The sequence below is a fragment of the Lissotriton helveticus genome, chromosome 9 (assembly GCF_964261635.1).
Source record: "Lissotriton helveticus chromosome 9, aLisHel1.1, whole genome shotgun sequence".
Classification (NCBI taxonomy): Eukaryota; Metazoa; Chordata; class Amphibia; order Caudata; family Salamandridae; genus Lissotriton; species Lissotriton helveticus.
In genome coordinates, this window is record NC_136070.1 from 920586505 (window position 1) to 920601542 (window position 15038).

General features: G+C 40.8%; 1 protein-coding gene across 3 annotated transcripts in view; it reads left to right on the plus strand.

Annotated features, from left to right (window-relative positions):
- Positions 1–15038, plus strand: part of ZNF541 (zinc finger protein 541) — a 1089530-nt gene that overhangs the window by 126616 nt on the left and 947876 nt on the right. For all 3 annotated transcript variants that reach the window (XM_078661102.1, XM_078661104.1, XM_078661103.1), the window contains exon 2: positions 1284–1669. In XM_078661102.1, the coding sequence (XP_078517228.1) occupies positions 1381–1669 (289 nt within the window). In that variant the 5' untranslated portion in view covers positions 1284–1380. The remainder of the gene's footprint in view (positions 1–1283; positions 1670–15038) is intronic.

Genomic DNA, 15038 nt, shown 5'->3' on the forward strand with positions numbered 1-15038 from the left:
TTCTAAGCAGTGGTGCTACTTAAGATTTGAACGTTTCCTAGGACGGTGCCCGACAGTGTTGCATTGGCATTACTGCTTGACTTATAGGTTTGTTGACTTTTGCTTCGTCCTCATCTGGGTTGTTTTCTTTGTCTATCGGTTACCTGGCTAATTGCCTACATTTTCTAGCTTTATTATGGATCCTGCCTTTTTGTTTCCGTTTTGCCTTGTTTTCAGGATTGCTAGCGATCAGACTTGTCAGCTGTTGTATTGGCTTCCTCTTGTGCTCGCTTAGACTCCCAGTGACCCCCCTCATCCTGAAGCTATGAACGTATTATCTGCCTGAGAATGCCAGCCAGCAGAAATAATTTTGTGAAAGACCTGAATGAGCATTTTGTGCCTAGTGAGTGAGGTATTTGTTGTCTGTTATTACTCAGTCCCAGTATTTAGTTCTGCTTTCAGTATATCACCGGGTATTAGCAGAAATACTTTGAGGAGTGAGCCAGATTGTCATCAGACTCTGTTGTACAAGATTTGCAAATCCTCCCTGAAGTGTATCACGAATTCAATGATCTAATCTGTTAAGAGAGAGCTACTCAACTTCCCCATTGAAGGCCATGTGTGATTTGACTTGATACCAGGAGCAAAATTACCTCATTGAAGGATATGCACACTGGCTTTGTGGGAAGAGATGGAACTGGAACAGTAGACAGCCTAATTTAAGATTTTATAAGACATTCCAAGTTTCCATTCGGGCACCAATGTTTTTGTGCAAAATCTAGTGGAGAGCTTAGACCATGCAAAGAGTTGAATGTCATTAATGTCACAAATCTATGTCCTCTGCAGTTGCTTTTAGTTTTTGTAAACTAAGGCTCCTCGTCAACACTCAACACTAAACACTATGCAACACAGATTTATCAATAATCAAAGTTGCCTTTCCATGTTGGAGACAGTATATCGAGGGAAGAAAACATACTAATAGTTTGGACAAGTCATAAAAATTGGTGCTTCCTATGTTCACTGTGGTGTGAGCATCATTACTGCATTACAGCCTGGGTGGAGAACATGCCCAGGCTCCCATTCCCCATCTGAGCGCTGAACCACATCGCCCATGGAGCTTTGTGATTGGCTTAGGGAAGCCTTGGTGCTGTAATACATTTCTCAAAATAAATGTAGCTATTATGCTTGGAATAGAATACCAGTTGTTTGTACATTCAAATAATTTCAGGCATATTATTTTAGAATCTTACTATATTCATTTTTATTGATAAAGTTGTACATTAACTGTTTTCCCTCTTGTTTAGATTTGCATCATGGGCATGGGATAACACTTCTTTACCAGTCTGAAAAAGCATTGGATATATTCTGATGCAAGTGTGACAACTTATTTGGATAAGAAACATGTTCAGCCTCAGTGACTTCAAGACTGTTCCGAAAGAGATGCATCTTTCCACCTTGCAAGAATCCCAGGGCCATTTTAGCAGCTGTGATTTGTGCTCTGGGTCTTGTAATGGTTCAGGCAAAGAGCTTCCTGGACCAAATCTGGACCCTGGGCTTCAGATTGGTGAGATGATTGGTGATGACATGGAGGAGAATTTCGGCAGACTGTCTCAAAGTGGAATCAGTAAAGAAGGAGGTGCCAGGACACCAGAAGCTTCTTCAGACAGAAACTTGATGCCTTCTTTGCAAGGTGAGTCTTTTACAGAATCTGAAAAAAGTACCATCTGTAGCTACTTCTAAGAGAGACATTTTTTCTGGGACTAATTTTGTGTTCATAATAAAATACAAACAATAATCACATCTGAATCGCCTACCTAATCACCTCTTTATATTTTCCTGTTGTCAGTTGTGAGTGATTGCTTCAAATCACTATTTAAATTAATTGAACAGAAAGGTAATGAATTGTTTTAACAGTTAAGTGTAATGGAATTCCCCTCGGCTTTTATTCGGCTCCCCATAAATTTTTCTGATCATTTGGATGAATTGAATTAGTGCACTTATCATGTCCTTAAACATTATTACAGCTCTGCATTAGTTCACAAAGATCATGTGACAGAGCTTGACAAATTCATAAGAGCATTGTAGACCGCTATTTATTTGGACATTTTTCCACTTGTCAACTAAAATTGTATATTTTCGGAGCTTGATAAATTAGTTTCACCAAACTTAAGCCTTTTTTCTGACAGCAGAGCTTTCTTTGTAAATTTGTAAATATTTTAGCAAGCCTTGAACTTTCAAACCTAATATGTCATCTTAATATTTGTCTTATCACTGAAAAGGGACAAGAAGAGGAGATCTGGCAAGCACTCCTGGACTAAGCAAAGAAATTACTCCTCTCTTTTTCAGTCTCGCTTGAGTATGCAGCTGTCACCATAATAAAAACAAAAGCATTTGGGAGTACTACAGAGTGTCTTTGGCTCCTCCCCAGATTTGGTTCATCTGAGTACAGCCTAGTATGCAACGTGTGCAATATCACCAATTAGGAGATGGATATTCAGGCTGTTATCGGGGATCAAAGTGAAGTGTTCTATTTTGGACACCTGTCCCTTATCTAATAAGTCCAATGCTGTACTGTTCTGAATAGTCATACTTCGTATGGAAATCATTTCATCAGTTACATTAAAAAGTGCCAAAATAGTGTTGTGACCAAACATTTTATTAAGGTGGCCGATTCGCAATGTATTAATGGTAATGCTCATGGGATGCATTAGGCCGACAAATATCAAATGCTACTTTCAGACCAAGAGCCTCCCCTTATGGACAGAAATAATACGTGTGCATTGGTCTATTAATTTCATACATTTGATAGTCCTTTATACACATTTACAATGGTTCTTGACCCTGTAAGAACTGGAAGGTGCTGACAGTCCAATACCTGCGATTTTCTACCTGCACGTCCCCTTTCTTAAAAATACTTAGTACCATTGTGTCTCTTCCACTATCCTTAAATATGGATCCAGACTCTTTTCCTTGGCCTTTCATTTAAAATCTGACTACTTTACATCCATAAGAATTCCAAAGAACTAGTTCACTATCCAGCAGTATTTCAATATGACAGACCTCATAATTGTACTCTAACAACATTTTTTTCTTTATAACCACTGAAAAACTTTGGATATTTTGTGGTTTCATTTAGACATCACAAACTAGCAAGATCATGTCAAAGAAAGCAGGGCATGAGCACATACAGTACTCCCTCTTTGATGCTGGCTATGTAGTGTGTGTAGATATAACAGTTAGAAATGTTCAAAGCATCCGTGTAATCTTGCAGAGTAGTTACATAGTTATTGGCTTAATACTCCTTTTGATGATGTATCCAGTCATTGTCCTTCTGTTTCATGTAATTGAATATTTCAAGGCTGCTGACACCATTTTGTTCTCTTAAAATAGTATTAGCACCAAGATGGTGATAATGGTAACAATAATTTGTACAGTTGCAGTCACCCACCGGTGGTACTTTTGAATCTGGTTCGTTATTACTATTTTTGCAGAGAGGTCACCAGTAGGTTTCACACTCGGATCCCACCCTTATCTGATTGTTCTGAAGCCAGTGACACTGTGAGTAATACCTGAGATGGAGTGGTGTGAGTCAATGGTCTGTGTCACCAGTAGAGCCCCTTCCTCTTTCAAAGGGGCCTGGTATACCTTCTTGGTGTGTGTGAATCGTGGATCCAAAATGGCAGCCCAGCACATTTGATTGTTGCGTTTGTTGTCAACAGTACCTGATAAGGTCCTTTCCAGCTGGGCTGCAGATAGTTCATCCACTGCTGGACCTTAACATAACCAAGTCACCGGGCTGTATGTTATAACACGCTGCTATTTGTAGTTCTGAAAAGTAATTGTGGACCTTGTGGTATAGGCGATGTAAAATCCTTGTTAGGTGTTGGCAATAGTTAATGACTTCATGAGTCAACACTATGGGGCAATTTTGGTCTCACTGGTGTGACCATGGGATGGCCCATAATAATCTCATGAGGGGTCAGGGTTGTGACTCCATTATGGCTTTATTCGATTTTTCAACATCGAAACCATAAAAGTACATCATCAAAATACTTACTATTATTAATTAAAAGAAATATCTATAAAACCACCTCATCAATTTCATATGAAATAATTTCAATTGGCTCAAAGTTAAAAACATAAATTTCATAGGTCTCCTAATGCTCTTCTCACTCTAACTGAAAGAGGTGACAGAGTGACAAGTCTTGACATCTGGTAGGAGCTGCAAGTACAAAAGTGCTGGTCTGACCTGTTTAAAAATTAACATCTTCAATATAGGATTAATAAAAATGTTCCTTAAGGCACTATACATTGTGCAAAACATGAAAAAGAGAAAGGTGTCCTGTCATGAGACATGATCGCAACGATATGGGCAAATGTTGAAATCTTTAGTTCACCTTTTTGGTATTATTAGTAGATAGTGAAAAAAATTCAGCCTGAACCTGGTCAGGTGGTATCTTTGAAAGTTAGATGGTACCAAACCTAGATAAGGCTCAGTTGATAGTGTGGGTTGAATCATAACAGAATGACTAACTTTCAACAAGGCACCTGCTTCTCACTCTGGCTGTTTCCACTGAACAGACTCTTTCTTGGTCCAGGTCACATCAACCTTGGTGATCTTACTTATTTGCTTAAATAACTATGGATGACCAAGCACCCAAAATTCTCCTCTTTTCTGCCCAATGACTTAATCGCTGTGACCTTTTGCAGATATTCTCATGTGTGACAATGTTGGATTAGTTTCGCTGAAACTGCTTTGCTTATACATCTAGCTTTGCGCAACATTATCATGATGCCTCGAACACAGAGTACAAGGCCTTTACGCACGATGAACAAATGCTGTGTTATCTTCATCTATGGGGCGGCAGGGCTATCTGCATATTCGTAGCAACGCATATCTGCGTGTACATCGCAAGGATGATTTTTTATTATAAATAAAGAAGCCTTTCCGGGGGTGGCAGAGGAGACACCTCCGCTGACATCGAAAGGTCCTTCATGCTGATGCTTCGCCAAGCAGTTGCCTGACTACCTGACCTCTCTGTGAGGGGTGTCCAGTTGGCGGCCAAGACTTGGGTCCTACATTCTTCCCTACCAGTTAATGAGGTTGGTTCATCCCGTGGGGGGATTCTTGGCTCTACACCTACATATACTCTAGACATACACAGAGTAGGCATTGTACAGTAGGAGTGCTTCTGATTACCGCTTCGTAGTATATGCCTGAATATATACACTGAGCACCATGGTGAAACTGTATCAGCTATTTATTCTTTTGGTGCTCGTAATCACTTTTATCCGCTTCTGCCTACTGATTATCGCAGCATATGTATTCTATACAAGAATAACATTGGTTCAATAAATATATTGTAAACGTCCCATTGTATATTCTCTGTATATTTCTCTGAGAACAAGAGCCTGAGTGACTGAGCAGAAAGGTTCTGACGCTGTTACCACGATCTCCAAGGGGTCATGGTTGTCATGATCAGTGGTTGCTAGAAACCATTTGCTCCCTGTTTTGGTTAGGGTGGCACTGTGAGCTAGCTGGTCTCTAGGCCATCATATACTGCGGGAGTGCTTGGAATCAGTCTAGGCACCTCATACAAAGATTGTTCTCCACAAAGGTGCAGGTCCTATGGATTAGTGGGAACTACACGGCAGCACAAAAGTGAATGCTGGTTTAAAGGGAGATTCGACGTCCCACCAGACCTTCAATTGTTGCTCCTCAATGAAAGTCTGATCTGAGACTTGTTCCACTCTTTCCTGACGTTCTGTTTTTCTAGAGCCGTCAAGTCTTTCAATAATTCAATGTCGGATACATTTAGCCCATAATCAGGTGTTTGCTTAGCCTCTTTCGGTTTCACAGGTATTCTTTTAGAACTCTTATGAAATTTTGGCAGCTGTATTTTCCTGATAAATTTAAAAACATTGATACGTGTTTGACTGTAATTCAACAAACTTTCCGGGCAAAGGACAAACCTAAAGACAGGATTTGTTTCTGTGCTTCACGGAGTGTTATATGAGAGAGATTTTTGACGTGTCATTTGTTATTTCTTTCTCTGTGATTTGTTATGTTTCGTTTTCCTGCACGCTTCCTGAGCCTCGTCCTCCTTTTCCGCCACTATCAGTGTGTGTATAGATGTGTATTACCTACTGGTGGACACCAGTAGGTAGTTACAGTTAGGACCAAGTTTCCATAGGAAAAGCATTTTTTGTTTTGCTTTAACTTTAGCGTGGTTTGACGAAGCTTTACGAATTTTTCCCCAAAAATTATTTACTCAGCTCAGCTCCTATCTTGGAAGTTTGGGGGTGATTCGTCAAGGGGGGGCTGAGAAAAAAGGGGGGTCCCAAAACGTGTTCTCTCTGCAATTTCCATAGGAAACCTTAGACAAGGCCACAGGTCAAACTGCTGAACGGAATTACGCCAAATTTGGCAGGGAGAAATGTCTTGGTCCAGAAAGCACGCTTAAGTTTAAATGGTATAAATCCGTTCAGTAGTTTTTGAGAAATATCAAAATTTACAGATATCTATATTTGAGAATTCTGACAATGATTAGCTGAGTCATTACGTGCACAAGCTTGCGGCTCATTGGCTGTGAAGGGTTGAAACTAGGAAGTGTTGGCAGCCATTTTGTGACTCAGTTGAAAGTAGTAGGGGAACAAAAAGAGAAAAATTGTATAAGTGGGTATAGTAGGAACACTATGAACTTAGTTTAAGCAGTCTGTACGGTGCAGAGGCAGGGAGTTTGAATGTTGCGTAGGTCGTGGAAATCATGTCCGCAGAACAGTGGTGTGTGGTATTGCGGCAAGGTTGCATTGTCTCTGGAAATCCCATCGTGAAAACAGTGCACCGTATTGCGGCAAGCAGTGTGTAGGGTGCACACACAGGTAGTGTGAATGTTGCTTAGGTCGTGGAAATCATGTCCGCAAAACAACGATGCACAGTATTGCGGCACTGTTCAGTAGGCTTGTGGAAATATCAGGAAAACAATGCGCAGTATTGCGGCCTTCCTTTAATATAATGCACAGTAATGTTTACTTATAATGCGGTGTTCACTTTTATCACGGATAGTGTCACTTTGTTAGAGAAAATGTAATGTTATGTGGGAGGGCGTGTTCTGTCCCTGTGCGCGGAACAAAATTAACGTTTAATTGGCTGAGGTGTTCCCAACAACTAGCTTAATGTTTATTGGCTGCGAACCATTGAAAGTATAAGTGTTGCTAGCCATTCCCTCCCCTTCGCGGAGTAGCAAGGACATCTGATTGGCTCACATGTTCCAAGTAGGACCTTCCAGAGATTAATGTTCATTGGCTGCGAACCATTGAAAGTAGAAGTGTTGCCAGCCATTCCCTTCCCCTCCGCGGAGTAGCAGGGACATCTCATCCTCATCATCAAAAAATCTTTATTTCGGCAGAATTGCCATAAAAGATAACACGCAAGGTGGTACAAATAAAAACAAGCAATCATATCCTTAACAAACAATCAACAGAGCTAAAAATGGATTCATTAAAGTACTATGGAATAGTAGAAAATTGATGATATTTAAAACTTGTGCAGCTAATCAACAAACCAAAGGGCTCAAACTGTAGTCAGTCCAGTACGGAAAAAATGCTTGGGAAAGAGATTAATTACAATGTAGTAATAATAGAAAACTGTACAGTTAATCTACAGCCCTGGGTAGCAATCGTCTTCTCTTATACCAGAAGGTTTCCAGATATTTTGCTACCGCAAAGACTATCATACTAGAAAGGTCAGTTTTAAGGACCCTATATGCCTGCAGGCAGTGATTAAAACCTAGATTTCTGCAGGCAGGGACTATCCACTTCCTTCTCGCCTGCCCATATGTTTGACAAAAGACCAGTATGTGCAACTCAACTGCAGCCTGGGCAGTGACTCAAGGGGGGATCAGACCACTTGCTGGTGAAGGCACGGATTGGCAGACTTCCGTACCTCCATTGTAAGTACAGTTTCCTAGTATTAGATGGAAATATAACATCTAAAATGCCCTCTATCTTGTAAATGTCCTTGGTCCTTAAAAAGGAGTCAGTTAGGGTGCCCGACTGTGCGGCCTGTCTCTGTACCACAATTTTACTTTCATGATATAGTGTGAGTAGCTGTTTCCTTGAAACCGTGGAACAGGCGGTCGCGGGAGTAGTCCAAAAGGTCGGGTAATCCAAGGCACACAAGCTCCCTTTGTTGGAACCAAGAAATATTCCCTACGATCGGGTAATTTAGTATTTCCTGAAGCTCAGACCTATAACTTGCCAACTCTGGGGTGGTCCAAACTCTACACCAGAAGGTTAGGGGCCTAACTCCCAAATCTTCATCAAGAGGCCTTAGTCCCAAATCTAGCCTCATTGGCAAAAGGGGGGAGCTAGGGGGGAGAAGTAAAAGCTGCCTAATGAATTTGTTCTCGGTTACCACTAACTCACGGTTACACGTATGGCCCCAGAGTTCGCTACCATACATGACCGCTCCCCTAGCCTGCACTCTATATATTTCTAGGGGGGGACCGATAGCCTTAACAGTAGATTTATTTTTATTTACAAGGGCAATTACTCCTCCCGCCATTTGTGCCAATTTGAGTTGGATTTTAGTTTGGTGATGGCGCCAGGACATGTGCTCATTTTAAGTCACCCCTTGGTATTCGAAAGTGCGGACTCTCTCCAGGCTGTTTCCACCAATAGAAGGGTTGGGGCGGGTTTTAGAGGGAGGATTAAAAATCATGTATTTGGTCTTGAGAGTATTAATCTCAAGGCCATGGGTTCCACAGAAATCCTCGAACCCCTTCAAGATTCATTGAATCCCCATAGGTGTCTTGGACAGAAGCAGGGTGTCGTCTGCGAACATAATCGCCGGCACCCTGCTTCCGGCCAGTCTGGGGACGTCACTGTCCACTACCCTGTTTAGATAAGAGATTACCCCATTGACATAGAGGCAGAACAGGGTTGGTGCAAGCACACAACCTTGTCTTACCCCCCTGTCAACGGGGAATCTGTCGGATAGAGATCCGTCCCGGCCACATCTGACCTGGGCATAGTTGTTTGTATGCAGGCGGATTATCATGTCTAGCAGGTACCGAGGTACCCCCATATTGGACAGACAGACCAAAGTTTTCTTCGGGGGACTAGATCAAATGCCGCCCGTAGATCTACGAAAATGGTATAGAGGCTGCCACCCTCCACTTTTACCGTTTTCCAATATAAGAGGGCCAAGCGAAAAATGTGGTCTATAGTGGAGACTTTTTTTCTGAACCCCGCTTGGAATGGGCTCAGAACCGAGTGTTCAAGCATCCACCCCAGTAAACGATCCAAGATGAGCCTTGCGAAGATCTTTTGGGGGACATCTATGAGGCTAATGGGCCTGAAGTTGACTGGGAGCAGAGGAGAGCCCTTCTTGAAGATCGGTACAATCTCTGCTCCCAGCCAAGTACTGGGTACCTCCATCCCCCCTAGTATTGAGTTAAAAAGGACCTGTAGATAAGGTGCCCATACAATTGGTTCGTTCTTGAACAGGTCTCCAAGGAGCCTGTCCAAGCCCGGAGCTTTCTCTGCTCTCAGTGTAGCAATTGCAGCGCCAACCTCCCCGACTGTAAATTCCTCCTGGACCAATTCAAAATTAGGGCCCCTCGCCGCCTTGCATACATCCTCTGAGCAATCTGTATTGTCCAGAGAATATAAGGTACGAAAATGGGCCTCCCATAGAGCAGGAGCGATATTAGCTTCAACTGCTGGTGTTGGGTCCACTGTACCAGTTTTAACAATCTGCCAGAATTTCCAGCTGTCTCTGGAGTTAAGAGCACCCACCATTTCGGACCAATTTTCATTGTCCCACTCGGTCTTGGCGGTCTCAATTTGATGTCTATACTCTAGCCTTTTTGCCCTAACCAACTCGGAGCTGACCCTTAGCTTAATAGCCTCAAGGAGTTCGGCTTTGGCCTTCCTACAAGTAGAATTATACCATGAGGCTTTGGTTGATCTACTAGGTTTTTTCGCTACTCGGGGATTCAGCACCTCTGCTATAGCGTTGGTAAGCTCAGAGTGAAGATCACCAAGTGCATTGTGAGTTTCCGAAGTTGGGCGTAATAAAGTAAGCTTTTCTACACTTTGGAGGACCGGTAGGATTAAGGCATATAGCCGAGAGACAGATTCCGGATTCCCTATGACTTTTGCCCATCTTATTCTGCGTCTATTGCTAGATAGGGTCGCACTATTGTCCAATGGAATTTTGAGGGACTGGTTCTCACTGATGTAACCGGGCACCTGAAAAACCAGGGTCAGTGGGTTATGGTCGCTTTCGTCCCGTGGGATTACTTGAAAGCTCTTCACCATAGCCCAGTTACAAGTTTCCACAAAAATGTAATCTATACGTGACTCAGACCCTATTTTGTTGTAAGTGGTTTTAGGGGGAATATCCCCTGAGACCCGCCCATTACAGGCCCTTATAGATTTATTAAAAGACAGGGCCACGGATAGTGTCACTTTGTTAGAGAAAATGTAATGTTATGTGGGAGGGCGTGTTCTGTCCCTGTGCGCGGAACAAAATTAACGTTTAATTGGCTGAGGTGTTTCCAACAACTAGCTTAATGTTTATTGGCTGCGAACCATTGAAAGTAGAAGGGTTGCTAGCCATTCCCTCCCCTTCGCGGAGTAGCAAGGACATCCGATTGGCTCACATGTTCCAAGTAGGACCTTCCAGAGATTAATGTTCATTGGCTGCGAACCACTGAAAGCAGAAGTGTTGCCAGCCATTCCCTTCCTTTCAGCGGAGTAGCAGGGACATCTGATTGGCTGATGTGTTCCAAGCAGGACCTTCCCAAGCTTAATATTCGTTGGCGGTAAACCATTGCAAGTAGAAGTTTTGTCAGCCATTCCCTACCCCTTTGCGGAACACCATGGACATTTTAGTGGCTAAGGGGTTCCGAGTACAAGTTTACTCCTTATTGGCTGGGAACGGTTCACTGTTGTCATTCATTTTGTGACACACTTCAAAGGAGTACAGGGAAAAAAAGTAGTAGAGGGGAGGGTAGGAACACTATTAACTCTGTACAGTGATCACAAGGTTGTGGACAGGGACTGTGAAGGTAAAAAATGTTTTTTATATATTTTAATGGCCATTTATATAATTTGAGTGGGGCCTACAAATCACAGCGGGAAAATAACAGAATGTGTTACGGTCTTCTTTTTATTAAGTCCATGGGTGGGATACTTCCCAGGAGCACTATTTACTTAGAATGTGGTGTTTACTTTTCTGATGGGGAGGTGTTGTTGCGCTGCAAAAATTTCAGTCTAGGTTTGAAACAGTTTTTATTAAGCAATCACCAATATACTTTCTTAGGAAAGTGAAGCTATGTATATATATCAGAGGGGTGACAAATAAAAACGCTATTAATAAAATATCCCTTAAGCGTGACCACACCCTGCTTTTTTTTGTCGCCTATAGTTTGTAAAAGTGTTGCCCCATATTCTTGTTAATGTAAAAGGGCATCAGTTACTTTTAGATAAAGTAGAAAAGAAGTGCTACAAGAAACACTCCCGCACTGCATCATCTCAGGTCACAACAACAATAACCAGTAGAAAACAGTTCAACACAAATGACTTCATATTACATCGAAATGGACGCTTTATCAAAATGAAGCACTATGTAAACAATTCTTTTTAGCAACTACTATTTTATAAAATATTAGCAGTGTTACAAACTGTGAGGTAGTAAGTTATCAACAGAAATAACTGTAGTATATGTTGTAAATTTCTCGCACAGAACATCTCCAACCCCTTTGAACTACTATAAAGTCACAGTATTAAAATATACAGGGTGAGTTTATAGTATTCCACAGGAGAACAAGAATAAGGAACACAACAAAAAAATCAAACATTTTACAATTTCTATTCAGTAAAACTCGGGAAAGGTCTGTCGTAGTGTTTAGAGGTCGCTCACTGCTCCGCTAAGAGATCACGTACTCCCTTAAGAACAAATAGGATAGTAGTATAATATGCGCTACTATTCCTATATATTCTATAGAGAGAAGGAGAATAGGAACGACAACAGGGAAAAATAGAAATACCAAAATATCATTCAGAAATTTAGGGTTTATCAAAGGCATTCAGTAAGGAAGTATCGATGCAAACAATATTTTTTTAAAGTGTAATACCGAAAAATATTTTTACTGTAAAAATATCTGATCATGTAAGTTATTAAAGGAAGTAAGCTGTATTTCAGTTGGTTTACTCCTGGCGCCAACAAATCTCCAACTCTTGTTGTCTGAAAAAATGACACTGTACTACAATATACAGATGGTCACTCATGCCAGACAATAGGGAAAGGAAAATAAAGTCATGAACACAAAACAAGATGAATAACAAAATATTTTCCAGCGGTGAATATGTTCAAAGCTTCTTTTCTCCAGGACTTCGAAATCTTTCGTCTTCGCGTCGACTGGTCATAAACTCCACTGAGGTCAGTATGAATGTGAATATTACAATATATTACTCACACTATATGACCCCAGGGGGGAAACAGAGTAAGAACCAGAAGCTGCTGTTGTTACATATAAAGATTTAGTCTTCGCGCCCACGGGTCACCAACACCTCCGAGGTATAGTGTCAATATTATAATATACAAAGTCACACTATATGAGCTCAAAGGAGCGAGAAAAGGAACAGTGTTTTCTTTATTCTGTCTGTTTTGGAATACAAGCTGCTGCTGACGTTACATATAAATGGCAAAAACAATCAATAACACTTTTTTCTAAATACAAATCTTTAAATAATCACAAATTGCTACATATTATAAATATCTGCTATGCCATAATCAAACCACTTAGAACTCCGTAATATGTTTTGTTGTCGCAAAAGAAGAATCCGACACTAGAAAACGGAACCCGCATCACAGAATGGACACGCGTAAATAACTTGCAAAAACAAAACTAATCGATCAACGGGTGTGGTTTATATACTTTTTGGTTATTGAGTAGTCTATGGAAGAAACATGCGGGGCCGCCCATTTAGATGTCACGTTTTACAGTTGACACATGCTCACGTTTTCACTGTTTAACATGTGCACGTGTTGGGAAAAGTTACAAAATGTGAAGCGGTAAAGGTTTCGATTTCGATCCTCACACGTATAAGCTCCTTAATAAGTACATACATTGGAGAGCTTAAAAACTGTTACCTGGCAAACCGTGTCATTTCCTTTCTCGTGACTTAAAACATCTATTAATTGCCGTAATTCTAAATAGAAGATATAAAAAAAAATCTGCTAATATTTCTCATCACTATGGCTTTAAATTTTAAAAATGCCAGTATTTGTAAAGTGTACAGCTACCTCCAGAGAGGTGTCCCGGCGCTCGAGGGCGTCTGAAAGATTAAGCAAGGTATTGCCCACAGTGACATAGTGGTGGGCCAACGTGCCGCCGGACCCGGCAATCGAACTGTGAATGCTGTTGTTCGTAGTCCGGTATCATAGCTGCTGCGTCACACTTTTTTCAACACTTAGATGTTAATTAGTGCTAATTAAGTTTTAAACATTGTTAAATTATAACTTATAACAGACTACTGTTACTGTTAGTTCTTCACTACAAAAAGTATGCAGTTTTTAAATTATTTTTACTTACAAACAATAAAGGTTTCAGGGACATTGTAGTTCGAAATTAGTATTTATAAAACCTTTGAAATTCACTGAATAAAAACATAGGTTTTAAAAACGTTATAGTTAGAAATTAGCATTTTAAAAACCTTAGAAATTCACTGAAAAAAACATAGGTTTCAGGCATGTTATAGTTAGTTCGACATTTCACTTGTACAAAACTAGAGAAATTCGTCCGTTATAGTTAGTTCAGCTAACTATAACTCGCGCCCCTGCAATGTACTGCTGATGACATCACATAATACATTATTCATGACATGGTCAGTGACATCACTGATGACATCACTGATGACATAATCCACGTGAAAATCTGATGCACCTCCTCACACTCTGATATAACCTCTGATACACCCACTGTAAAATACAGACTGAAATACAGACTACCATTTTCAAAACCATCGACACACCAATACCAGTTACTACATACACACTCACAGAATCCTAGGTCTATACACACACACACATCCACTCATTCACCCTTACAATCACTCATACATGCAGTCACTCATCAATACAGCACTATCATATGCACTCATACACCTATAAAGACACTAACACACCACCACTCATCCAGAGTTACTCACACACCTAGTCAATCTTGTAAAGAATCAATCGCACTTCCATTTACTGACCTATACAGTCATACACACACCACATCACTTTTTCAAACAGATATTAACACATACAACTCTCTGATACAATCACTGATACAAGTACACACTCATCCATACAACCACTCTCCCAATCACTGACTCTCATGTATAGTCATTTATATATTCCAACTCTCACCTACACTGCCTTTCACATATGCAGTTACTCACACGTGTACCACTGAGACATCCATTCACTCACCAACACACCCATACAAACACTCACCCACTATACAGCTGTTTCCACATGCACTCTTGAACCCATACACCCAGTGAATCAATCACTCCGCCATCTATGCACAGTCACACACACACACACAACAAATCATTAACCCATATAGACACTCATGTAGCTACTTTCCAACCCACGCAGCAGCTTACAAAACAACAAACAAACTGATAGACATTCACACAGTTTAGTGACTAACCCATTTATTTACTAAGACACATTTAATCACTCACTTATATAGTCAGTCATGCACCTACTAAATCCTCCATCCAGACACTTATACACCCATTCTTCAATACACCTTGGCATATATATAAAACCTATTTCAACTTTAAACAAACACACAGTCACTGGATGATGTCATCTGTGATGTCATCAGTGATGTCATCAGTGATGTCATTTGAGATGACATCAGTGATGTCACTGACCATTTAATAAATTATGTAATATGTGGCGTCATCAGCAGTGCATTGCAGGGGTGCGAGTTATAGTTAGCTGAACTAACTATAACGGCCGAGTTTCTCTGGTTTTGTACGTTTGA